We start from the raw sequence: 27,449 nt of genomic DNA, 5'->3' as shown, positions 1-27,449 counted from the left end.
GTCTTTACTTGAGGGTTTGTGCTGAAAATTCTGCTGTGATTCTAATGGGCTTTCCTTGATAGGTGAGTTGTGTCTTTTCTCTTACAGCTTTTAGCATTCTGTTTTTATGTTGTATGTCTGGGATCTTTATTATTATATGTCTTGGTGTAGATTTATGTTGGTTGTGATTGTTTGGTGTTCTCTATGCCTCACCAGCTTACCAGTTTTTGCATCGACTCCTGCATCTTCATTGATGCCTATTAATCTTATGTTGATTCTCTTGGCATCATTTTGAAGCTGCTGGATTGTCATTTCATGCTGCTTTGTTATTTTTAAAAGTTCTATCCTTTCATGATCACTAATTGCAATCCTATCCTCAAGGTCTGAAATTGTATCTTCAGCTTCATTTAAATGATTTTGCCAGCTTTGAATAGAATTTTTTGTTTCTTGGATGTCTCTTTGAGTTAGTTTCATGAATTCTGCTTGTTTTCTATACTGTTCATTCAAAGTTTAAATTAGTTGCCCTTGCTCCTATACTTTTTAATCTATTTCTTCTCTAGCTGTGCTGAGCAATTCCTTTATTAAGATTGTTATTTCTGTCTTTACATGAGAGATTACTTCTAATTTGATTTCCTCTGTATCCTCATGGAGTTTTTTTTTTTTAATTTAAATTTCACTTGCCATCTTTTCAGAAATTTCCAGTGTGACACTTTTGAAGTCCTCTATTTCAATGTCTTCCTGTGCTTGCTCCTGGTGGACTAGATGTTTGAGATTGCATTTTGCTTTTTCATTTTGCCATATTCACCTTTGGATTAATATTTGGTCCTTCAATCCCACTGGTGTATCCCACAACTGTTGGTAGTGTATATCTTGGGTCCTACTATAAGGTTGATGTTTGTCCTATTGCTGGGTCCCACAATGAAGAAGTGGGCCAGTCACCTGACTTCCCCCTGCAGGGCCTGTTACGTGAGTCCTGTATTCTTCCTGGTCTGAAAGCCTAGGAGTATTGATGTAGGTCAGCTTTTAGTTCCTACTGTTACTTTATCTTCAGGTTATTCCAGGTCACCAGATCTCCCTGTCTATAGTGTTTGTGTTGGCTGAGGTACTACTGTGTCCCTATTGTGTGCTTGTGTGTCTCATAAGCCCTTTTGATTTTCTCCAAGTTAGGGGAGTCTTTATTGGCACACTTCTCATCCTGCCTGGTGTTCTCTGTGTGCAGGAAGAAGTCACCCACACTCTTGCGAGACTCACCAAGGTCTTACAGTTAGTTGGAGGGAGCTTTATTACTGGCCCTATTTACCCACTGTACACCTCTATTTTAGGGGCATACTCACCACATTGACTGGTGCCTGCTGAGGTCCTATGTTTGGGTGAGGCAGGTTCTGAATCTCCCATCAAACTAGCATGGTTAGTCCGCTGTAGTCCAAGATTCTGGGAGAAAGGGTAGGAGCTGAAGATCAATAGCAGTATTAGGTCCAGGAGGTCGGGAGTGTCCTTGAGCGGTTAGCAGATGTCGTGGGTCTGGGCTCCCCAGGGCATGTGGGAAGCACAGCCTGGCGGCATAGGTGGTCCTGGGCCAAGGGGAAGGCTGATGGCATCAGTTCAGGCATCTGTGGAGTGTGTGGGAAGCGGAGCACAGTGGCATACATGGTCCTGGGCAGAAGTGTGGGCCGGTGGCAATGGTCTGGGTGTCCGTGGGGTGTGTGGGAAGCACAGTGTGGCAGCATAGAGGTTCCTGGGTCAAGGGATGGACTAGTGGCATTGGGACAGGTGTCCACGGGCATGTGGGAAGTGTGGCATGGCAACATACAGAGTCCTGGGCCAAGAGGCAGGCTGGTGGCATCAGTCCAGGCGTCCATAGGGCTCGCAGAAAGTGGTGTACATGGTCCTGGGCCAAGGGGCAGGCCAGTGGCATCAGTCGCTTTCACAGTTTTGTTCTGAGTGGGTTCATTATATTTCATCCTGTTTGGTCCTATTCTGCTTAGTGAAGCTGTAACTTCAACTGGTTGTTGAAGTTGTAGGACAAATATGAGGTGAAGCGCAGGGGCATAGTGATTAGAGCTTGCTGAGGTCTTCTATTTGGGTGAGAGGTCACTGATTCTCCCTTCAACTCAGTACAGTTAATCCACTGCAGTTTAACCTTCAGGGAGGAGGAGTGGGAGCTGAAGATCCCAAGTACTGCGTCTAGGAGATGGGGAGGGTCGCTGAAGGCAGTGGCCGTTGGCACGGCTTTCTTCTGGGCGAGCGGGGGTCGCAAAGGAAGCCCAGCGGTGCAGGCACAAGGTCTGAAGGCAGTGCCACATTTCTCCAACCCTAATTTTTTTGAGCAATGACAACTTTCTTATTCAAATTTCTGTTCAAATATGTTGTATTTTCCTGTCCTCTAGTGTCCCATTGCTGTCACACACTACTTCATCATTCTGATTTCATAGCATTATACTTTATCTCAAATTTCTTGGGGCTGGGGATTTAGCTCAGCGGCATAAGCACCCGCCTTGCAAGCAGGCAGTCGTGAGTTAGATCCCTAGTACCGATAAAAATGAAAAAGACCAAAAAAAAAAAAAAAATTTCTTATCATCCCACAAATTATAAAAGCTATCACAGGTGTGACTTTGCTTTTTTAATATTCATAACATGTAAAGAGTGTTTTAATTTGCATTTCTTAAATTATTGATTTATATACTAATATGTAATCTAATAAAAACATTTTAAATACATATATAAGTTGCCTTTTCCTATATCCTTCTTCAATTACCACTTTGTTTATAATTGATTTATAAGTTTTTTAAAAATAAATTCTGAATACTAGTCTTTTCTTTCTTACTTCGTAAACATCTCCTAATGTATTCATGGTCTTTTAGTATTTAAACAATATTGTTTATTGCATCTTTCATTGGACACAATTACTGTGGTGTCAAATTTCATCTTATTCCCCAATGATTTCCTTCATGATATCATAAAGACATTCTCTTCTCTTTTCTTACAAAGATTAAAATTCCATTCTTTATGTTTTGATCTTTTTCAGAATTTATTTAGCTTTTCTATGAGGTGAAACTAAACTAATATGGAAAGTCACTGGTCCCCACATAATTTACTGAACAGTGTTTAATCTACTCCATCACATACCATGTTTTCACATAGGCATGTGCAGGTTTTTAGACTCTTCTATTCTCATGATATATCTGTTTGTCCAAAACAAATACTTCATTTTAATTACTGTAGCTTTTAAGTAATATCTTCATATCTTATAGAACACCTCTACCTATTAGTTTTTGTTTTCCTAAATACCTTGGTTGTTCCTAATAGGCATGTATCTGTGTTAATTTTAGGCAAATAAGACAAGTTTCCATGAAACATTTTATGTATAAATGAGTTAGACTTTTCTGATAAAGTTTGGAGAGTCTTAGCCTTCATGTATATATATTGAGCTTGTTACTTGTAAACTTATTTTTACCTCATCATTTAGTCAGATACCTCTTTAAAAATTATCATCTGTGATATACATTATTGGATATCAGCAGTCATAGGCATGTGTGAGTCACTTCAGAACCATTCTATTTACATACAGATCTTTGTGGAATGTAGATTTTTAATTCACTAAGATAAATGAATACTTGTTAGACCCATTGTTGAGTTGTTTAGTAAGTCAGTATGTTTTGCTAAATGATAAAGGACACTGTTGTAGTCAGGGGTTGTGCACAGAGAACAGTTAGAATTAGGACATAGAGTTTATAATATTTTTATAATGGTCACTGAGAGTTAACAAAAGAAAATGCAGGGAATCTGTCGGCAGCACCAAAGATACAGATTATTTAGTCAAGAGCCTAAATCCCACAGCAGTGTCCCACATGAGTCCAGATAAAAACCCAGAGCACATGACAACGCCTCCCACAAGTCCAACTGGAGGTCTAGAGCCCACAAGAAGGACTCATGCCAGTCTCTGTTACGGATCCATGCCAGGAAGGTCTAAAGTTCAGCGGTAAAAACCAGAAAGTCCATGCCAGCAGGATGAAGGAGCTGTGCTGGTAGGATGACAGTTCTATGCTACAGCTGAGAAGTCACACTCACAACAAGACCAGGGCTGTCCTAAAAGACACCACATCCATGCTCATTGACACGGAGGCCCTGAGCTCCGACGATAACAAACACAGTTGGGTACTTGCCAGGAAGCCAGTGTGACGAGTTCATCCTAGAGACCAAGCGGCACATGTCTTCCCCTCTGGAGCCAGGAAGCAATGCTCTATGTGAGGACCAGAGTTTCCCCAGGAGAACCAGCACCTCAAACAGCAACTCATAGGAGAACCCACAATGCCTCAATGCAACAATGCAATAATGCCTTAACGTCTCAACCCTCAGTTCCAATGGAGCCACCTTCTTGGCCAAGTGTTTTAAATTACTCTATTGGCTCTTTGCTCTGAATTTTCAAAATAGATCTGGTCAAAAGCTCTCTAAAGTAACCTTGCTACCATTCCAATGGTAGACTGCACTGAAATTTTTCTGCCACCCAGGTAATATCTCTAAATAAGAACAAAAAGACCAACTTTCAGCCAAAGCACAATATACTACCCAGACTCCCGCAGCCATTGCAGTCTTTCCCAACAGAAGCCTCCCAAGCTTCATCTTTTTTTTTCCTCCCAGTTTGTAAATTTTATTTTATTTTTTTATTTAAAGAGAAAAAAAAACAAAAAAAAGGGTAGATACAATACAGAATTTCAGAAAAATAAACAGTAAGAAATCACTAGTTGATGTTACATATTGTCATCTTAGAAATAGTTGTTCAAGTTACAAAATTAATGCATACAAAGTGATATTCAAATAATGACACTGCAAACAGTTCTGCTCAATGATCCAACAAAACTTAGTAATACGGTTATCAGTCCTACATACTTGTTTTTTTATCTTAAAGAGGGTAAAATTAAACATGTCAAAACAGAACAAAACAGTTCATAAAGAAACATTTTAGGGGCTGGGGATTTAGCTCAGCGGCATAAGCGCCTGCCTTGCAAGCAGGCAGTCGTGAGTTCAATCCCCGGTACTAATAAACAAGAAAAAGACAAAAAGGAAAGAAAAAAAAAAAAGAAACATTTTAAAGAAACACAGATTTCAAAGCAAGTCCACTGCAGCTCTTCACTGTCTATCTTATTGTCTCTATTCTTCCGAATAGTGATCCCCATCTTCACACACATTGAATATATACTGAACATTATAGAACTAATCAAATCATTACAGGATGATGAAGGTTTTTTAGGTCTTCAAGACCTGATTTTGAGGAAGTCAATAATGACTACCATAATGTCTCTCATTCTCTTCGAAGTAGCTGTCTTTATCTTTACGTATGCTGAAATTAAACAAGGGGTTAGACTAATAACACTCTGAACAGTGAATAATAGTATTGCTAAATTTTATATCATAATGCTACAGAATTAGCATTGGGTTTCTTAGTGTCTCTTCTTCAGAGTATCTGTTCATTACATCGTGTATTATATAATCTGTTCCCATAAATAGTTTAGAAATTCTTCCCATGTATAAATCTTGACATGTATATCTTTCCTTTCTGTATTTTAGGGAAAAACAGATCAAAACAAGGTAACAAAACAAATTCCTAGAAAAACATGAAAAAGACATAAGATCACAATATTAGGTAATCTACAGTAACTATGCTTTCTCCTGTTATTTTCAATAGAATTGTCCACACCATCAGGCATTATATAGTTAAGCATAGCATTACATAACTATTTTTATAAAAACACATCTTTGGAGACATTGTAGGACTTGAAAGCAGTTAATAATCAAAACTGGAATGGATATCTTTTACATCTTGTCATCTTCAGAGTAGTTGTCTCTACTCTTAGACTTGATACTATTAAGCATACCAAATTCGAATAAAATCAGCAAGGCAAAATAGCGGTCTAACAAATCAGCTTCAAAATAAGATCAGTCATAGTAAGACAATGTAAGTAATACAGGGTTTCAGTTTAAGTTAATAGGAAATTAAGGATAGTTACCATGGTATAACCTGTTATATTTGGGTTAGCTGTCTGTGCCCTCAAATCTCATATGAGTAGCAGACTGGAACAAAATATAATCAAACTAAACAGCGAAAAGATTACTGTGGCATTTACATTCTGATACACTTTTAACAAAGTCCTCTGCCTTTCTTTTTTAGGCAATTCCTCACCTTTCCCCTTCTCAGGATGCTTTGTATGTTTTGGGTCCCACTAGTTCCTATAATTTTTAGACTAGGAGGTCAACCTGTTATCTATCTGAGTGTTGCTGAACCTTTTTACCCTTGAGCTTAATCTTGAGCTGTACTCCTTTACTTACTAAAGCCACAAAGATTTCCCTTCCTTCCAGCTGTGTAGTTCTACACTGCACAAAAGTGTCATAACTTTCCAACCTATCTGTGGCTGCTGGGCGAGTAGTCCCTATTTCTCTCCGGTTTCTTGTTACATATAGCATTGTTTTCTCATCTTTTGACTTTCAGTTTATTAACCCTCTTTCAGGTTGAGTGTATTTCCTATTCAGAGCATCTCGATGGATCCAGCCTCCTAATCTACTCTGCCTGTGTTTCTTTTTTGTTAGTATATCAAGGCTATCTATATTAAAGATTATAGCTTACTGTCTCTGCCTCATCTCTGCTATTCTACTCTTCTGCTATTATTTTTCTACTTTACTCCTTCATTCCACTGTCTGCCCCTTTCTTTGAGGCCTCTCTGCCACTTTTGCTGGAATCCTAGTATTTTTTCCTCTCTCTCTCTCTCTCTCTGGAATGTCCTTCAGTATTTTTTGTAGGGTTGGGTTGGTGGTCATGAACTCCCACAGTTCCTCTTTGTCTTGGAAATATCTTGTTTCTCCATTAATTTTGAGAGAGAGTTTTTCTGGGTACATCAGTCTTGGTTGAAAGTTATTTTCTTTAAGGGCTTGGACTATTTCCCTCAGACTCTTCTTGATTTGAGAGTTTGTGTTGATAAATTGGTTGTTATTTTGATGATTTGTCCTTTGTAAGTGATCTGTTTCTTTTCTCTGGCCATTTTTAATATTCTGTTTTTGTGGTGGATTTCTGGTATCTTGATTATTATATGTCTGGGTGTAGATCTGGTTTGTAGGTGGCTGGAATTCTGTATGCCTCATTTATCTGGATATCATTTCTTTTTGCTATGCTTGGGAAGTTTTCCTTAATTATATCTGTGAATATTCTTTGTAGTTCATTTGTGGTTACTCCTGCTTCTTCGTTCATGGTTTTTATTCTTAAGTTATAAATCCTCTTGTTATCTTCTAGTCTTTGAATTGTTTCTAGCTGGTTCCTTGTTACTTTTAAGAGATCTTTTCTTTCACTATCACACATCATAAATCTCTACATTTTGTCAGCTTTCAGTGGAGTTTTTAGTTTCCTGGTAATCTCTTTGGATCTATTTCATGTATTCTAGATTTTGTTTATATTCTTCATCATAGGTTTCACTTGTTTTTCTGAGTTCTTCTGTCCTTCCATCTGTGTTATCTTGGGAGGGGCTTATCATTTCTTTAATTAATCTTTTTATATCTTGCCTCACTTGGATTAGAAGTACAGTTTTAAATTCGTCTATGAGGTCACGAAAGTATTTCTTTATGACCACTGATGCTGTGTCTAATATTGCATGATTACTGCACTTTTTCCCTTCTGTATTTACCTCTCCTGGGCTTATTTTCCAGGGTCAGTGGCTGAGGTTTTTTTAAATTTCTATCTCTTGTCATGTTTCTTTCAGACAGGTGTGTCCTGGGGGTTGCTGGCCCTCTCCATATTGCTTAGGGTCTTTCCAAAGCATGCTGCTGGGGTTTTGCTGCCCTCCCCAATTTGCTGTTGTCTGAGGTACATGCAGGGATGATGGTGCAGGCTATCCTTGAGCCTCTGAGCCAGTCGACCTGCAATTCCCTTCAGCAACTTAGGTTGTACCTTGTGGCCGTCACAGAGTCGTGACCTTTTTGTCCTTGGCTGTTGAGTCCCAACCAGAGGCGTAGCTCAACCCCAGCAGAGCCCACCTATCCTCTCTGTGCCAGGGGCGGCTGACTGATGGCCCAACCCCAAGATATCCTCCAGCCAGCAACAGCAGCCACAGGACCCAATCCCCAGCACTCACTGGGAATGAATGCAGTTTTTCCTCTTGACTCCACTCCACACTGTGCCACATCCTCCCACCAAGGGCTCGGGACTCAAGAATTCTCATTATTGGTGGACGTGGCTTCAGCTTGACCTTGAATCACCTGACTCCACAGCGCTCCCAGTATAGTGTGGACCAGTCTCAGTGAGCCCACAGGGCTCTAGCCCTCCACTCACGTTTTTCCTTCCTCTGCAGAGGTAGATTCTAGCTTGATGTGGTTTTTTCACATCTAGATCAGCATCCTGCCTCTTTAGAAAACTGTGCGGCGCCTGGCTTTGACGCCCAGGCATATGGTCCTCTCCATGGCCTCCTCCAGCATGGGACCCCAGGACCAAATTTCTAGTACTCACTGAGAGCCAATAAAACTCAGCCCCTTGGCATCACTCTAGACGGTGCTGCGTCTTCCCATCAAGGGCCTGGGACTCATGGACTCTGGTTATCTGCAGCTATAGCTTCAACTTTGGATCAACTGTGACTCCAGGGCACACCCAGCACAGCGCAGAACTGGTCTCAGTGAGCATGTCAGGCTACAGCCCTCCACCCTCCACCCACGCTTTTCCTTCCTCTTCCTAATTTTATTTTTCCCTTTGGTTTCCTCCTGGCTTCATAAAAAGCATCCTCCAATCGTCTGGCCCTCTCCGTGCTGTCAAATTCTAGCATCTGAGCTGCTTTCCCCGCAGAGGCTCTCTATCCAGCCCCCTATCAAGCCACCATTTTCCCAGTTTGTCCCAAGCTTCATTCTAATTGGCAGCATTTCCATCAGTACTCCAATCTTCCAGGTTCCAACCAGAGTCTCCAATATAGTTCACAGCATACAGGGGCTGTCTTTTGGCCAGTCTTTCAAAAATCTCCCAAATTAATTTCCAAGGCTCCTAAGTCACATGGCCAGTCAACATAACAGCATTAGCCCCACTTCCAGTACCAATTTCTGTTTTGGTCAGGGTTTTACTAGAGAGAACAGATATAACACAAGATATACAGAAACAACAAGATTGGCTTATGATAGTCAGCCACAGAGTCAGATAAGGAAGAGTGCAGAGGTTGTCTACACACTGGAAGTCGAAGAATTCAATCCAACGTCCAGAGGTCACTCTAGAATCTTGTCCAAGTCCACATCAGCAGGCTGATGGGTCTGCAACAGAAGGCCGAAGGCTCTGTAATGAAAGGCTGGAGAGGCTATCCTGGAAAGCTGAAGAGTCTATACTGGAAGCCAAGAGACAAGATCCAAACCAAACACTGGAGCTTCTCCCAAGAATGGAATGCATTCGTCCTTCCTCCTTCCCTTTATACCTTCAGGTGATGACCCATCCTAGTCCTTCCTCTTTCCCTTTATACCTTCAGGTGATGACCCATCCTAGTCCTTCCTCCTTCCCTTTATACCTTCAGGTGATGACCCATCCTTGTCCTCCCTCCTTCCCTTTATACCTTCAGGTGATGACCCATCCTAGGGTGGGTCTTATTGTACATCCTTGGGTGTAGAGTTGCTGAGCCCATTTAGTTAAGCTTCTAAATGTCTCAAGTTGACACAGTCAACCACTACAGATACTAAATTGTCTACCAAAGCAGCTATACCATTTTGCACTCATTGCAACCCTGCAAGAGCTCTACTACTATATATCCTAACCAAATATCAGTATTTGGATTTTAGCCATTTAGGCATGGCAGTGGTGATATCTCACTGTGACTTTGATTTGCATCTCTCTAATAACTAGTGAAGTTGAGTCTTTTTGCCATCTATATATTTTTGGTGAACTTCTTTGTTGAATTCTTTATATGTTCTGAATACAAGTAATTTATCTGACATGCATTTACAAACTTATCCTACCAATCTTGTTCATCTTTTCATTGTCTTGATATCTTTTGCAGAAAAGTTTCTAATTTTTGGTAAAGTCTAAATTTCATGTTTTCGTGATGTTACAGATAAAAACTCATTATCAAATCAAGGTCTAGCAAATTTTCTTCTAGAAGTTTTGTAGTTTATGTTTTACATTTAGATTCATGATCCATTTTAGTTAGTTTTGTGTAACTTGTGAGTTTTGTGAAGTTTTTTTCTTCATATGGATGTTTAGTTGTTCTAGCATCATTTATGCTGCCTTTCTTCCCTTAATTTACTTTATATCTTGTAAAATATAATTGATTCTATTTGTATGGGTCTGTTTCTGACTTTTCTACTCATGCCATTGACCTGTGTGTCTTTCCTCTCATTAGTACGACTGCTTGATTACTATACCTTCTTAATAAACTGTGAAATCTGGTCATATGAGTCCACCAGTTCTTTTATTCTTTTTAATATAGTACCTTTACCTCTTAATGTGAAATTTGAAAATAACTTGTATGTATACAAAAATATCCTTCTGGACTTTTTATTGAGATTATAGTGACTTGATCAAATTTGTGAGAATTAAAATCTTAGTATTGAGTCTTCCTGCTGTAAAAGTTATACCTCTCTCCATTTATGTAGATGTCCTTAGATTTTTTTCATCAGTATTTTTCTTTCTAATGTATATGTCATTTGTTTCTTTTTCTCTTACCCTATGGTAGTGATTAAGACTTCTCATTCAGTATCCAGTGGGAGTAGTGAGAGAGAATATCCTTACTTTTTTCCTGATCTTGGAAGAAAACATCTGGTTTTTACTATTGTTACATTAGATAGATACATTCTCATCAGTAATAATGACATGCTAAAATTGGGTGGGGGAGAGCACAGGTGAGAGACAAATGAGTGGAGTGACAGAGATAACTGTATAGTTATATTTTTTAAATGTTCTATAAGTGATTTTAATATGCACCCAAAGGAGTATCTCCATCCTTTAAGAATCTGTTTCTAGTTATTCTTTGGAGACTGTGACCATAAATATGAGAACATTAATTATCAACTATCAGGTCACTTTATACTATCAAATTATAGCCTTTTATTCAATGAGTGACAAGTACAATTATACTACCCATAATATAAATATAATCAACATGTAATATGAATTGAAATGGACATTTGTGCTACCTTTTTCTGGGGGAAAAATAGAAAAATTTGCTTTATGAACAGTTTGGTTTGTAAATCCAAAGTCATTAAACTAAATTCAAAGTTTATATTAATGTATTTTCAATAAGATAAATAAATACGAATTAAATGAATATTTCTTTTATTACTGAGTTGCTAATAACTCTTAAAAATTGATCATAGAAATTGGTATGTGGAATTCCATTGCTTTTATAAACTGTGACAAAATATGTGGTCTTATTCTTCTGATTTGCTTAGCCACCAGCTGATTGTTTTTCAAGAAGGTAGTAAAAATGTATCTTTCAGGACCCCCATTCAGTCCAGGAGCTGAAGGTGTGCAAGGTGATTTCCAGCACGCATGGGGGAAGCTTTGGAACATCGCTTGAAACCCAAAAATACAGGAAAATGACAAAACAAAAGACCAAAATGCAATCTCAAATCTCCAGCCCATCCCAAGAAAGCCTAGGAGCCATGTACATAGAAGAAAATATAAGCCATACACCTGAAATACCTGAAATGATAACAACTGAAATCAAGAAACAATTCTGAGAAGCTATAAAAAAACTCAATCAGAAATAATCGCCCGGGTAAAAGAAGAAATGATAAATGTAATGAAAGAAATGCTGAACACATCTAAAGAAGACACAGTTAAAAAATTAGAGGAACAGTGCAAAAAGATGGAAACCCTGAATGAGCAATATAAAAAACAAACAATGTAAGAAGCAGATTCAGAGAGATACACAGGAAATCATAAATTCCATTGAAAGATGGCAAAACCACCTCAGTAAAAGTGAAGATAGAATTTCAGACCTCAAAGGCAAAATTGCAACTAATGAACAGGAAAGGAAAGATCTTTTAAAAATAACAAGAAATCAGGAAATAACAATTCGACACCTGCAAGATGATGCAAATAAAAACAACATAGGATTGATAGGGATAAACAAAAAAGAAGGGGACAACACAAATGATATCAAGAGGCTATTTATGATGTAATAGCTGAAAATTTCCCAAACATGAGAATGGAAACTGACATATAGATAAGCAAAAGTATATAGAACTCCAAATAGCCATAACCAAAATAAAACTACACTCAGACATATAATAATCAACATCCCAGAAATCCAACATAAGAACAGAACATTAAAAGCTGTTAGAAGAAACAGATCACTTATAAAGGAACACCTAGCCAGAATCACAGCAGACTTCTCAACATAAACCATGAAATCAAGAAGAGCATCGAGTGAAGTATTTCAGATCCTAAAGAAAAACAACTTCCAACCCAGACTACTGTACCCTGAAAAACTGTCCTTCAAAGTGGATTGAGAAATAAGATACTTCTACTACAAACAACAGCTGAAGATCTTCATGACCTCCAAATTAACCCTGCAAAGAATACTGAAAGACATTCTAGATAGACAAAGGAAAAAACCACTAAGCAAGGCAAACAATTAAACAGAGTGGAAAGGTTAAAAAAGCAATAGCAGAAAGATAATATGTCTAAAGTAAACCAATATATATCAGTTATAACCTCAGTATAAATGGCCTCAATTCACCAATTAAAAGAAACTGGCAGAATGGATCAAGAAGCAACATTCAACCATATTCTGTATAAAAGAAACCCATCTAACCCAAAAGGAAACTCATAGACTGAAAGACAGGATAGAAAACAATACTTCATGAAACAGGAACACTCTCAAGAAAAGCAGGGGTAGCTGTTATGTTTGCAGATAATGTGAACTTCAAACCAAGAATGATCCAGAGAGATAAAGAAGGTTACTACATGCTAGTTAGGGGAAAACTTCAAGAAGAAGAGGTAACAATCTTAAATATATATGCACCAAATTTGGGAGCACCTAGCTATACAAAATAAATATTAACAGAAATGAAAAATCAAATAAGCAATAACAATTATAACAGGAGACCTTAACACACCATTAACACCAAGGAACAGATCAGCAACACAGAAAATCAGCAAAGAAATAACAGAACTGAATCACACCTGGAAACAAATGGATTATAGACATATACAGTGTTCCACCCAACAACATCAGAATATATATTCTCAGCAGTGCATGGGACATTCTCTAAAATAGGCCATATATTTAATTCACAGAACATACTTAACCAATGCAAAAGAATTGAAATTATCCCATACGGGGCTGGGAATTTAGTTCAGTGGCATAAGCACCTGCCTTGCAAGCAGGCGGTCATGAGTTCAATCCCTGGTACCGATAAAAAAAAATTATCGCCTACATGTTATCAGGTTATAGTGCCATGAAACTAGAAATTAATGATAAAAGAAACTGCAGAAACCCCACAAATGCATGGAAATTGAATAATACACTCTTGAGCAATCAGTGGGTCACAGTGGAAATTAAAGAAATTAAACTATCTACAAGCAAACAAAAATACAAATACAACTTACTGGAATCTGTGGGATGCAATGAAAGCAGTCCTCAGAGGAAAATTTATTGCAGTGAGTTCCCACATCAAGAAAACAGAATGAACACAAACAACCTGATGCTACACCTCAAAAATCTAGAAAAGAAAGAGCAAGTCAAGCCCAAAGCCAAAAGAGGAAATTGTGAAATCAGAGCAGAAATCAACGCAATGAGACCAAGAAAACAACCCAAAGAATCAATAAATCAAAGAGTTGGTTCTTTGAAAGAATAAATAAAATTATTTATCATCCATTATTTTTTATTTAGTTCTCATCCCAGGATGCAGGGATGGTTCGACATATGTAAATCAATAAATGTAATCCACCATATCAATAGAGCCAAAAATAAGAATCATATGATCGTTTCTATAGATGAAAAAAAAGCTTTTGATAAGGCCCAACACTTACTCATGATAAGAACCTTACAGAAAATTGGAATAGATGGTCCTTACCTCAATATGATAAAAGTCATCTATGGTACACCAACAGCCAGCATGTTAAATGGCCAAAAACTGAAAGCCTTTACCCTAAAATCAGGCACAAGACAAAGGTGTCCATAATTACCACTCCTGTTCAATATAGTGCTGGAAATACTAGCCAGAGCAATTAAGAGAGAGAAATAAAAGAAAAACGATAAGAAAGGAAGTTAAATTATTTGCAGGTGACATGGCACTTTACAAAGAAGACCCCCAAAACTCCATCGAGAGACTCTTAAATATGATAAATAAATTCAGTAAGGTAGCTGGATACAAAGTCAACACTCAAAAATTAATAGCATTCCTATACACTAACAACAAAATCACTGAGAGTTAAGTAAGAGAAGCCACACCCTTCACAATAGCATCCAAGAAAATGAAATACTTAGGAATCAATCTAGCAAAAGAAGTAAAAGATCTATTCAGGGGAAATTATAATACCCTGAAAAAAGAAATCGAAGGACCTCAGAAAATGGAAAAACATCCTTTGTTCATGGATAGGATGAACAATTACTGTGAAAATGGCCATTCTCCCAAAATTGTTACACAGATTTAATGCAATCCCAATCAGAATACCTCTAGCATATCTCACAGATCTAGAGAAATCACTCCTAAAATTCATCTGGAACCAAAAGAGACCTAGAATAGCAGAGGCAATTCTAAGCAACAAAGGCAAGGCAGGAGGCACCACAATCTCTGACTTGAAGTTATACTACAAAGCTACTGTAATAAAATCAACATGGTATTGGAATAAAAACAGACCTAAAGATCAATGGAATAGATTAGAAGATACAACTACAAACACACTCAGCCACCTTATCTTTGATAAAGGGGCCAAACATGTTCACTGGAAGAACGACAGTCTCTTTAATAAATGGTATTGGAAAACTTGGCTCTCCATATGCCGAAAACTAAAACTAGACCCATGCTTAAAGTATAAATGGATCAAAGATCTAAATATTAAAACAGAAACACTAAATCTGTTGGAAGACAAAGTAAGTAGAAATCTTGACATAGGGATAGGTAGAGAATTCATTAACAAGAATCAAATGGTACAGGAAATACTTCACGGAATCAATAACTGGGATCACGTCTAATTAAAGAATTTCTGCATGTCAAAAGAAATTTCCAGCATAGTGAAAAGAAAACCCACAAAGTGGGAAAAAATCTTTGTGAACTGTCCTCAGACAAAGGACTTCTGTTTAGAACATATAAAGAATTTAAAAAAAATCAGACCCCCAAAATTCAAAGACGCAATCCAAAAATGGGCATCTGAGATGAATACACAATTCTCAGATGAAGAAGTACAGTGGCAAATGGCAAATAAATTCGTGGAAAAATGTTCAACATCATTAGTCATTAGAGAAATACAAATTAAAACTACACTGGTATTCCATCTCATTCTAGAAAGAATGGCCAGGATCAAGAAAACTACCAACAACAAATGCTGGAGAGGCTGCAGGGAAAAAGGAACTCTTCTACACTGTTGGTGGGAGTGCAGACTGGTGCAACCACTGTGGAGGCCAGTCTAGAGATTCTTCAAAAAGCTAGGATTGGAAGTCCCATTTGACCCAGCTATTCCTCTTCTAGTCATATTCCCAGAAGAACTGAAAACATCATACTACAGTGATATGTGTGCACTCATGTTTATAGCAGCACAATTTATAATAGCCAGATCTTGGAAACAACCTAAATGCCCATCAGATGAGGAATGAAGGGGGTGGGGATTTAGCTCAGCAGCATAAGCGCCTGCTTGGCAAGCGCGTGGTTGTGAGTTCCATCCCTGGTACTGATTAAAAAAAAAATGAGGAATGAATAAAAAAGATGCAGTATTTTTATACAATGGAGTACTAAGCTATAAAGAATAATCACATTGAGATATTATAAATAAATGGATGCAACTTGAGGCCATGCTCATAAGTGAAATAAATCAAATGCACATGTGTAAATACCATATAGTTTCCCTAGTGTAATAAATGGTAAGAGTATATAAGATTTTATGGTAATCATTATTTTCCATTTTATTGCTTTAAAGTCATAATGTTTTCATTCATTGATTGGATTGGTTTTATTCTGTTTTGTTTTTATTATGTGTGTTGTTATGAACAGCTACTTTGAAGAAAATAAGACATTAAGGCAGCCATTGCTGATTTACTATCATCTTACTTTGAAGTCTTACCATGCTTTTGTTCTTCTGGTTTGATTGGTTTTATCCTTTTGTGTCTTACTAGATTTTATGTGTGATAGTATAAACAAATTTTTTTAAGGAAATTGAGATATTATAGTAGCCATTGTTGATTTTCTGTTATTTGGTTCTGAATGCCCTGTAATACTTTCATTCTCTTGAATGGTGTTATAATGCTATTTATTATGTTTGATACTATTGTGTGTGAAGGTATGCTCAAGTATTTCAAAGAAAGAGACATTATGGTAGCTACTGTTAGTGCCCGGTTGTCTTGTGGTGAAGTGCTGTGTTGCTTGCGTTGTTCTGTTCTGATTTGCTTTGTTCTTTTATCTTTTGTTTTATTCTCTTTAAAATAAAAAGTGTATTTTTCAGTCGAGCAGTGTGAAATTAAAAACTCTATTGGAAAGACTTTCACTATTAAGAAAAAGATTGTCAGATTACTATAATTATAAATAACCTGGTTTTCTACATTTGTCTTTCAGTAAAACATGTGTCTGAAATAATAGCAAATTAAATTTTAGTGTTGGCAGCAATGTTGAATACTTCCTTGCACACCTCAGGCTAATTTGTATATACTATTTGAAAATAGAGCAGGTCAAGAAATAGTCACTCTGGTCATATTTTTAAAACTAGGGACGAAGTTTCGGAAGGAAAAAAGAATAAAAAGATTTAATACAGTTAGGGTTTTCCTCCCCTCCAGTCTGCACCTGTACCTTCCTTTGTCATGTTTACAATTGTCAGACTGCCTCTTTGCACACCTAAATTAAGCAGAGACACATTACATTTTCCAAGCATTTGCTGAATAGTAGGTTAAACAGGTTTTCTAAGCCCTGAATAGTAAACCAAATATTAATGATTTAAGCACAGCACAAGAACTTTAGTCCAGAGCTGGAAAAAACTTTACACATCTTTTAAAATACTGTGTATGTGTGTCCAGGTTGCTTTCTTATTTGAATAAAATGTATTGACTCTTTTTGATTAATGGAGTCATCTTCAGAGATACGTTTTATATTTGCATTTTATAGAAATAGGAAAAATCAGGTACTGAAATTCTGATGATAAATCAGATAACTCATTAGTCAACTATAGTCCGTCATTCCAAGAACAGATACTAATTTGTGGCATTTGGTATATATTAATCTTTGAGAAGCATGAAGGAATGTTTAAGCAGGGGGTTTGTTGTTGTTGTTGTTATTGGTGTTTTGTTTCTTTTGCATCTCCTTTTCAGTATTTATTTGTAACAACTCCAGTCATTTGAAACCTAACAAGTGAATAGGATTTGGTGATTTACCAAATCTTTTGAGAGTCCTCAAAAAGAGTACAGATTTGTTGGAACTTGATTGTATTAGCCCCTCTGTTAATTAGCTTAGGGAGACCTGTAAAAGGTGTGTTGGTAAAACAGAAAGATATCAGATACTTTTTCATTGTAAAAGTGATTAAAGCTGTAGCATTATGGTAAAATTTTCAGAGAGAAAAGGAGTTATCAGTCAAGGTCTAGCTTCTTCATTGACTATGTATAAATGTTTCCCAAAATAATGTTTTACAGTGTTTAAAATCCTTAAATTCTGTACTGGGCTGGAGATGTAGATACTACTAGAGTGTTTGCCTGTGTTCAATCCCCAGTACCCCGTACCACAACAGAAAGAAAAGAGAACCTTGCCCTTCAATATTAGTAATTTGCCCTGATGTCCTAATATATCATTCTACTGAATTTAAAACAATATTCTTGACTAAGTCTTTTTCTTCGTTTTATAAAATGAACGTGTTTAAACAGAAACCAAGTTCAAGAAAAATGTACTTATCTGGCTATGGTGTAGAGCTAGCAATTAAGAGCACAGAATACAAAGCATTGGATGACACCCAAGCTAAAAGTAAGTTTATTATCTCTATTTTTGAGGCTTACATAATTTTATTTTTTTTTTAATTTAATGAATATATGGTACAGATGTACACTTGAGGCTGATGATAGTTTGGGATTCAATTTTAAATTGAAAGAACTGTATTTAATATTACTCTATTTTCAAAACTTCTTTAAAAATAGGAAATAGTACATTATTTTGCTTATATCCAGTAACTTCTAAACATTTTTAGTACCACAGTATACTTAGGGCAATAGAAGAGATTGCTTATGGCTAGCAAAGACTGGCCCAGGAACGCAGGGCTGACAATGTTATGTTTAGTCAACCTCGGGGCATCTCAGGGAATCAGTATCTCTCTCACCGTAGCTTAGGCAATTTTTTGCAGTGCTGGGGATCAAACACAGGGCCTTTCACATGCTAGGAAACACTATGCCAGTGAACTATGTCTCTGACTCTGATCCACTGACCTCAGGAAACTACATCTGAAATTTTTATGATGGTCAGGATCAATTTTTTTTAAGCAGGATGGGTGAAGCTTGTGAATTGTTGAACTTGTTCTTAACAGCTTGCGCTGATACACGCATGACTGTCCACTGGTCAGCTTGTACCACTGGTGGTATAAATGGATCTAGTCACTTTTATTGGTCTTTTTGCTAATAAAATTAATAAAAAGCCATACCATAGGACAAGGTAGCCATGTACCACTGGTAGTTCAAGCCGCCCAGCAGCAAGATATACTAATCATAGCCCCACTGTGAATGTGGTACTCAAGTGATTTCATCATATTCTACAAACTGTTATCCACCCAAAGTAGGTGCTCTTTCCTGGGCTGCACTGAGTGAAGGGGAACTGTCTTGGGCCACATAGTTAGTATATGTAAGTAAGAAAGCTTCATTTTAAATTTTTAATTGCAGCAGGTATGTCCAACCTCTGGTTTAGACATCTCTAGGCTATGTGAAGAAACTGGTGGCGTAAGTAAACTGAGAAATTCTCAGAGCTCATGGAAATCATTTCATACCTGTTTTATCTAAAGTTTTTCATGCTTGGTTGTTAAGGGTGTTCAATGCTTGATTAAGAGTTTTTAATACCTTTTATATCTATTCAAGTGTGGCTTTAGCCTTAACTTTGGCCTTTTATTCAGAATCTGGCTGTGGAGTCTTCACATTGATCAGAATTTAGCTCTGACTGGTGCCACTGAATGTGCTTGAAATAAAGATCTGTGTTACTTGAAATGAGATATTTTGGTCAGAGTTAAAGTATAGTAGAAATAGTAACATCCAGATTTTATGTTTCTTATAGCTCATATGTAGCTCTGTAATGCTTTGTAGTCATGACAATAACATCAGTCATGTTCTAGCTGTCCTTGGCATAGAAATGTCTTTGAAAAGTCAAGTGATCCCTTATGTTTTACCTATGCTACCCACCAAATTCTGTTACCAACATTTTACATGTATTTGGAATATTTCTCCCCATTCTGTTTGGCATAGTTTTGGGTATGTCACTGATGAATACAGGTTGACAGAGATATTTAAGTCCCTTAGGTGCCCCAAGCTTGGTTGAATACAGCATAGGCTACCCTGCATTCTGGGCCAGTCACCACTAGCCATAAGCAATCTCTTCTGTTGTCTGCGTATACTTTAAATATACTATCATTTGTCATGGTGCCTAAAATGATGGGGAAGCCATTGAGTGTAAGTGAAAGACTTAACTAGCCTCCCTCTGATCTTTGGTCTTTAATGCTCTCATTTTCTCCACCCTCCAAAATATATTAAGCTGTTCTCCATAAGGCTTTCAAATTGAACTTCTCACTGTGAAAATCTGACTTCGTGATTCTACTTATTTTGAAAAAAAAAAAAAAGACATCAAGAGATGAATGGAGAGAAAGGGAAGGGAAAAGGGGATTAGAAAAAGAATTGAAAGGTGTTATATATATATACTATTTCGCATAAGGAATGTAAACATTATACTCACATGTACTAAATAAATAAAACCCCAGACTAGAGGGGGAGAAAAAGGGTCTTTAGTGAGCCCCTGTAAGCCTCCTCATAAATTCAGGTACTATAATATTGCAAAGTTTTCAAACAGGATTTTTTTTCTGCCTCATCACTTCCTCAGAGCGCTGGGCATTTGCACCCTCTGCATTTTCAGTGTTAAACTACTATTCAGAATAATTCTATTCCTTGGATACCTCCGTGCTTGGACTCCTCCAGGCCTTTTATGACTTCTTGACTTCTGTAGTTCCTTCTGCCTTCAGTTGTCTTCTTTTCTCCCACTTTTTTCATCTAAGTTTTACTCTTATTTTATTTTATTTTATTTTATTTTATTTTATTTTATTTTTGAACAGGGGATCAAACTCATGACTGCACACTTGCAAGGCAGGCACTTATGCTGCTGTGCTAAATCCCCAGCCCTTACTTGTCTTTTAAGACTCCTGTATTATCAGTCAGTATCTCTGAAGTGTCTGCCTTTGTTGCTGTGTTAGAGATTGGCTTTCCCGTTTGTATATCCCAAGTTTCTATGCCTAGTGTTAGAAAAGTTCTGTTCTACTAAAATTGTCCATTTTTCTTTCTCCTCTGCTGCCAAGCATGGTTTGTATCATTTGTGTTTCTCTTCTTAGTCTTGATATCTCATGAAGCATCATAGTAAGCAGCCAACAGATATTTTACCCAATGAATGAATGAATAGAAGGCAAAGGAAGACTAGATGAAAACGTCCAGGATCTTTACTTTCAGTCCTAGAGATTGAGAGCTTCACAAGGGGGAAGCATAATTACAGAGCTCTGACAAGCTCTGGTGAAGAACAACTTCATGCTGTAAAAGGCCTCAATTTTTATAATCCTAAGCATCTTTCCTGTAGTCCAGCTTCCACACAGTATAGGTATCTGTTAAGGGAGAAGAGAAATGTCACCAAAGTATTATATCTTTTATCTTTGAGTCCATGAGTTTTGTTGTCTTTTCAAAGATACCTTATTTTTAAGGGCCTTGGAAATGTAAGAATTTGTGTTTATTAAGGTTTGTATCTCCTGCCAGACTTAAAAGCTAAATCTAGCATCTGTAGGCACTTATCTGTCTTACTATTTCGAGTTGTAAGATAGAATGTGATTATGAAATAATCCATAAAACATTCACTGCTAAATATTTGTTAACCCAAGTCCATTTAAAAAGTGATAGCACATTCAAGAATCTAAGTCTGTACACATGCATAAAGAAAAGCAAGGTAAAAAAAAATGGGATTTTATTCCATTGTTAGTACTAATTTTTGACTACGTGTTCTTTTCTTGGTCTGAAAACATTTTTTCAAATTTTGTTTTTATTTCCAAATGTAGCTGTAACTAATACTTCTATGGAAAATGAGATTGAAGCAGATGAAGTTCAAGGATTTCTCTTTAGGAAACTAAAGTAAGTCTAAATTGAGATGAAATTGGTATTATACCCTTTTGTTCTTAAAGGGATTAATTTCATATATTGGCACATGTTGTTTTTATATGTGTTTTTTGTAAATAAGTAAATATAAATTATTTATTAGAAATATTTACTATAAAAATAGCTAGTTTCAGAAAGCTAGGAAAACCAAAAAAAGTAGAAACAACTTTAAAAATGACTACACAACTGTTGCTTTTATGACATGTTGGCATATATCTTTCTGTGCATATTTTTACAGCTACAAATAAGTTCACACATAGTATATGTTTTACACAGTGAAATTACATCATGTAACTGCTTTTTTCATATCTTGTGGGATATTCCATCATTGGGAAAAATCTCATAGAACAGAGCTTGAGTTTACTTCTGTACTATTTTATCAAATATTTTTGTATACTAGTTTGTATTAGATTTTTATTAACACAAATTCTGAGAAAAATATTGATAAATCAACTTGAACTTATTAATGCATATTCTAAATTTCCCTCATTAAATTGTGGAAGTTCATACATTCATCTCGGTTTGTGAATGTGTTCATTTCCCACAGCTTTATTAACCACTGGTACTATATCTAAATTTTTATTCATGTAATAGGTGAAATGCTGTTTCTTTTTTGTTTGAATTTGTGTACTTACTTCACTAGACTGGGGACATAGTCAACTATGGCAGTTTAATATGGCAAGAATCAAGATTTTTTTAAATGTTTATTGACTTTTGAGTTTCTTCCTAAGTAAATTACTTTTTCCTGCCTTTGCTCATTTTTGTTACTGTTCACCTCTTTGCTAATTTGTAACAACTCTTTATAATTTTAAAATTGTGACCTTTTTGCTATATGTTGAATTATTTTACTGATGATTGTTATCAAATTAGTCTTAAAGGAAATTTATTCATTAATTAGATACAACATACTAAATTGAGAGCTGAAATTTCATTTTAATGCTGAGCAGCATCCTTGGACAACTAGAAAAATAGAAATTTAAAATTTTAATTTCCTGTCATAAGGTCACTGTAAAATGTGTGTTTCCTTTCACCCAGAAAAAAATAATTTTTCCATCAGTAAAGGCTCAACATTGATAGAATTAACTAAATATTGAAAATCCGAGATAGTGGCATAAACCAGCAAGTAAATTGCCAAGTAAGTTTTAGCCTTACAACATTTTTGATGTTGTTCTTCATTCACAGTATGTGGCATCCAAGTATAAATTACAATTTTCCTATTTAAAAGTAATAATGCTGTTCACATAATAGGTAATTAGCTGCATAATGAATATTTGTTTAGGAAGCTTTTAAATTTGAAGAAAATAAAAATGTAAGTTAATAATTTCATCATAAACTGTTCCTAACAGTCTGTGGCACTTTATATAAAAATGTTTGTTAAAAATCTATAAAAGATAGTTATAATTATCAACTTATCACTTACTAAAATAATTTCTTAATGCCATAAACAAAATAACGTGTGAATTAAATTTCCTTTGAGGAAAAAAAACTAAAAGAGGTAAAAAATAATATTTTTTAAAACACATATTCTAATAGTAATATTAACTGGTACTGATTGTTTTGAACTGCATTGATTTTTTTTCTATTTATAAATTCATCTTGAGAGCTGTGGAAAATGATATTTTAATATACTGATTTATTTTAAAGGTACTTTTAATACTTCTGACATTCATAAAATATCAGATAAATTAAAATAAGTTTTAATTTGAAAAATTTGACATAGTATTTTGACAAAACATGATTGAAAAAGTTAAAAGTTACTTCTAGTAGAAAATGAAAAACAAAACTTTATAGTATCTAAAACTTTGTAGGTTTATGGGTTGTAAAAATCACAGGTAATACTGGGTTTTTAAATCTAAAGAAATTTGTCCCCCACCCCCAAAGAGGAAATTTTCTCTCAGTTTCTTTGCCACAAATTTCCCTATTAAAACCTTTTTAATATATGGTGTTCATTTTGTATACTCACATAAATAACCTTTCAAAGATTAAAGCTGTTTCCTCTTTCTTTCTGCTATACTGAGTGAAGAAAAGGAATAATATGGTGAGTCTTCTCTGAATACTGATGAATGGGGGGGGGGGTTGTTTTGTGTATGCTTTCCCTTATTTACAAAAAGAGAAATTCCTTGATGTGAACAAAATTAAAGGGATTTTTTATTAACACCTTTAATTTTTATTTAATATTATCAGTACTTGGACACGAAGGTTGTTTCTGTTGAGTAACTAGAGACTGTGCTAGCTTAAATAGATGAGGCATATTTTTGAAGTATATTGCTTAAGTACTGTGCTAATGTCTAGCCTTAGAAAGTTAATGCATTTTACAAAGAGGGTTAATCTAAGTAAAGTAGATGGTGACTAACAATACATATTTATGATATAGTCATGTGTGTTTCAACATCTTGGGTTGCGTAATTCCTTCTCTTTTTTTTAGCATAACTTCTTATGGGAATAAATTGCATGCTTTGGAACTCTGGGTGGTTTTGTAAGAGTAAATACACTGACCTTCCACAGTAACTCAGTTGATTGCCATTTAAAATCCTCTGGTTTGAGTCGGACGTGGTGGCTCACGCCTGTAATCCCAGCACTCGAGAGGCTGAGGCAGGAGGATTGTTGTGAGTTCGAGATGAGCTTACGCTACAAAGTGAGCTCAAGGCCAGCCTGAACTGCACAGCGAGACCCTGTCTCAAAAAGAAAAAAAAAAATCCTTTGGTTTGAAGTGTTTTATAAATAATACATGTCGCCTTAGCTTTATAAAACTTTTTAAGCAGTGAAAATGATTATTTTTGAATTTAAAAAACATAATAGCTCTTTTATATGTATTTTTCTGTAACATAAAATGTTGAAAGCTGAAGGGAAGGGTTGATTTAATTCCTAGTGAATTTTTCTTTTTTGGTTTTGTTTTGTTTTTGGTACCGGAGATTGAACTCATGACCTTATGCTTGCCAGGCAGATACTTATGCTGCTGAGCTAAATCCCAGGCCCTTTTCATTTCATTTTTAGACTTTTTAACTTCCATTGACTGTTTAAAATATGTTTTAAATTGTACTTCACAATGTATTTTATAAATCATTTATCTTCAAAAATAAATTATTTAAATATGGAAAGACATGTCTAACCATCTTGAGAAATAAAGGAAAGATTTATATGATGTAAGGTAACATTCTATTATGTTATTAGTATTTGATGTTCTCTAAAAAATGTTAGGTATGTTTAATACCAAGCACAATTATCTTTATTTTTTTTATAATAACCTAAGTTGGAACTTTTCAGAAATAAAACAAACTTAAAGATTGTATAAGATTCTTCTTAGCCTTCTAGCTAAAACCAAGTGAAGATTATATAACATTTCCTTATAAAATTATTTTTATTTTAAATTAGAAAGGCAATCAGTATTTGCAACTTTTTAAAGTATGCAAACAACATGTAACATAAAAACTGATAATGCTCACCTCATTCTTTCATCTCCTAGGGGTAATGTTGAGAAATGCAATATGCCTCTATATTTTTGTTTCACTGATTTTAAAAAGGAGATTTACAGATATGTATTCTTCATTGTTTTTAAATTTTATGCAGATAGCTATCAAGTTTTGTTATTTTAATGATGAATGATTATTTGTATCTTAATTATTTGGAAAAATTAATTTCACAAGTATACTGCTTATAAACAATTTATGGTAGGTAATAACTAATGTTACTTAATATTCTGATGCAGAGAATTACATTCAGAACTTAGAGATAATCTGACAGTATTCCAAAAATACCTGATTGAGAGTAATAAAGAAATGATGCCTTTGAAAGTCTGGGAGTTACAAGGTATAGTATTTCAAGCTTTTTTAATATAGCATTTCGGTATTTGATACTTATTTTATTAAATATGTTTATAAAGTATACTACAAATTATTTTATAGACAATAATTTTAAATAATGTGGATAATGTAAATTATATTATTTTGTTTTAAAATAGCAAATCTTAGATTAAAATTATACAGTTTGATATTTTATAATTTTATAGTGATTCATCTTAGAGGTTAGTTTCAAGTGTTAAATCATACTTCAGGGAAGTGTAATATGGTTTAAAATTCTGATTATTAAGATAAATCACAAGTAAAACTTAGTTTTCTTTTTTAAATCTTGATCTGGTTAGACCATTGCATATGCCTTATTCACCTTGTTGCTGAGACAGTCTACCTGACACCTGCAATTTAAAGGAGAGGTTGATAGTGGCTTACAGTCTGTAAGGTTTCAATCTGTAGTTGGCTGCCTCCAGGCCAAAATGGCATGGTAGAGGGACATGGCTTCAGGAAAACAGGATGTGAAGGGAGGAGCACCAGGGGAGAGATTGATCCTTCCAGGCTACCCTCAGTGAGCTCTCTCCTCCCAGGCTGCATAACACAGTTAGCTGTAAATTCATCAGTGGACTAATCTACTGATGATTACTATGCCTGCATAATCCAGTCACCTCCTAAAAGCCCTACTGTGAACACATGAGACTTTAGGAAGACAGCTAGATATAAACCATTGTAGCATGTTTCACTGGTAAATTTTTGATGAAAACATTAGTGAGTGAACATCACAGCTTCTGGAATGAAGGCCTGCAAGACAATATTTTGTGAACAAAATGTTGTTTGGATTGAACTGTAAGTCCTCTTCTATTTATAATTTTCCTTCTTTGTTATTTGAAATTATTTTTCAAATAATGTGACCACACAGGCACATGTCATTTTCCTGCATAACCCATAACTCTTAGGACATCTTCCATCAACCTTCTTTGATACAGTAGCATTATTGAGACATTATTCATATGCTGTGCAGTTCATTCACTTAAACTGTAATGTTCCACATTTTTCTGCAACTTCCCTCATCTGTAGGGAATTGCTCGTTGATTTCTGTTTTTAAAACAACTGAAGAATATGTGTTATGTGATAATTGTGTATCAAAAGGTCTTCTAAATTAAACATAAGTGAGAGCATTCCGTTTAAAGTTTTTAAAAATGCTAAATTTGAGAATGTTGATATGTTTATATGTATGGATATGTGGTAACAAGGACTTGAATAAAATATTTAAATTGCATAAAATATCTATAAGGATCTAACAGGCTTTTTTCTTCTAGATCTTAGTTTTCAAGCAGCTTCTCAAATAATGACCACTCCAGTTTATGATGCCATAAAATTAATGAAAGACATTTCCCAGAACTTCCCCATAAAAGCCAGGTATGTTAAAGCTTAAAGCTTACTGGTTTAGTTATAGCTGGAATTTTTTCCATTAAATAAATTATATAAAAGCTGATTTCATTTATTGTAATGATGCTAATTCTGTATATACCTTTTTTGAAATTTGAACATTTCATCATCCTGGGTTTTTTTTTTTTTTTTTTGTCTTTTTCATTTTTATCGGTACCAGGCATCGAACTCACAACTACCTGCTTGCAAGGCAGGCACTTATGCCGCTGAGCTAAATCCCCAGCCCCTGTTTTTTTTTTTTTTTTAATTAGAGCAAAGTATTGTCTTGTACACACAACAAAACAGAATTATTGAATTAGAGGGTAATGTAATGGAAAGGTATTTTATAAAATAGTTTTTTAAGTCAGATATCAAAGAAATTTTTGTTTAAGCAATAAATAATAAGGGAGTATTTTTCTCTTTCCTTTATGGAAAGTAATGAAAAGTATTCTAAATACAATATCTATACTCAAACTACTACCAAATCATGGTTTTTGTCTTTTATATTTATATTTTGAAAAAATAAGTAATGTCTTAACTATACAAAATATTTTGTGAAATACTTTCTTGTTTTGGAATACAATCAGGACATCTGTATCCATTTTCTGTATCCAGAAAATATTTATATTAAACACATCTTCCATTTCAGTAATTTAGTTGCATATCTAAAATGACCAATATAAACATTTCAGATTTTAAGAGAGTTTATAAAAATAACATGACTTTAATGGATTTGTGTTCT

General features: G+C 35.5%; 1 protein-coding gene across 4 annotated transcripts in view; it reads left to right on the top strand.

The window, feature by feature from the left end:
- Uggt2 (UDP-glucose glycoprotein glucosyltransferase 2) overlaps positions 1-27,449 on the top strand; it is a 194,240-nt gene that overhangs the window by 25,156 nt on the left and 141,635 nt on the right. For 2 of the 4 annotated variants that reach the window (XR_010046872.1, XM_063246946.1), the window contains exons 6-9: positions 17,988-18,084; positions 21,398-21,470; positions 25,201-25,301; positions 26,599-26,698. Coding sequence is in view for 3 of the 4 variants with exons in the window: in XM_063246946.1 (XP_063103016.1) it covers positions 17,988-18,084; positions 21,398-21,470; positions 25,201-25,301; positions 26,599-26,698 (371 nt within the window). In the remaining variant the exon portion in view is untranslated. Of the gene's footprint in view, positions 1-17,987; positions 18,085-21,397; positions 21,471-21,493; positions 23,533-25,200; positions 25,302-26,598; positions 26,699-27,449 lie in introns of those variants that run through there. The other 2 variants (XM_063246947.1, XM_063246948.1) reach the window with 2 other exon arrangements.

Source organism: Cavia porcellus, unplaced genomic scaffold, assembly GCF_034190915.1.
Source record: "Cavia porcellus strain 051 isolate PalLab524CR breed Dunkin Hartley unplaced genomic scaffold, mCavPor4.1 scaffold_4, whole genome shotgun sequence".
In the NCBI taxonomy this organism is placed as follows: domain Eukaryota; kingdom Metazoa; phylum Chordata; class Mammalia; order Rodentia; family Caviidae; genus Cavia; species Cavia porcellus.
This window is presented reverse-complemented; position numbering and strand designations above follow the sequence as displayed.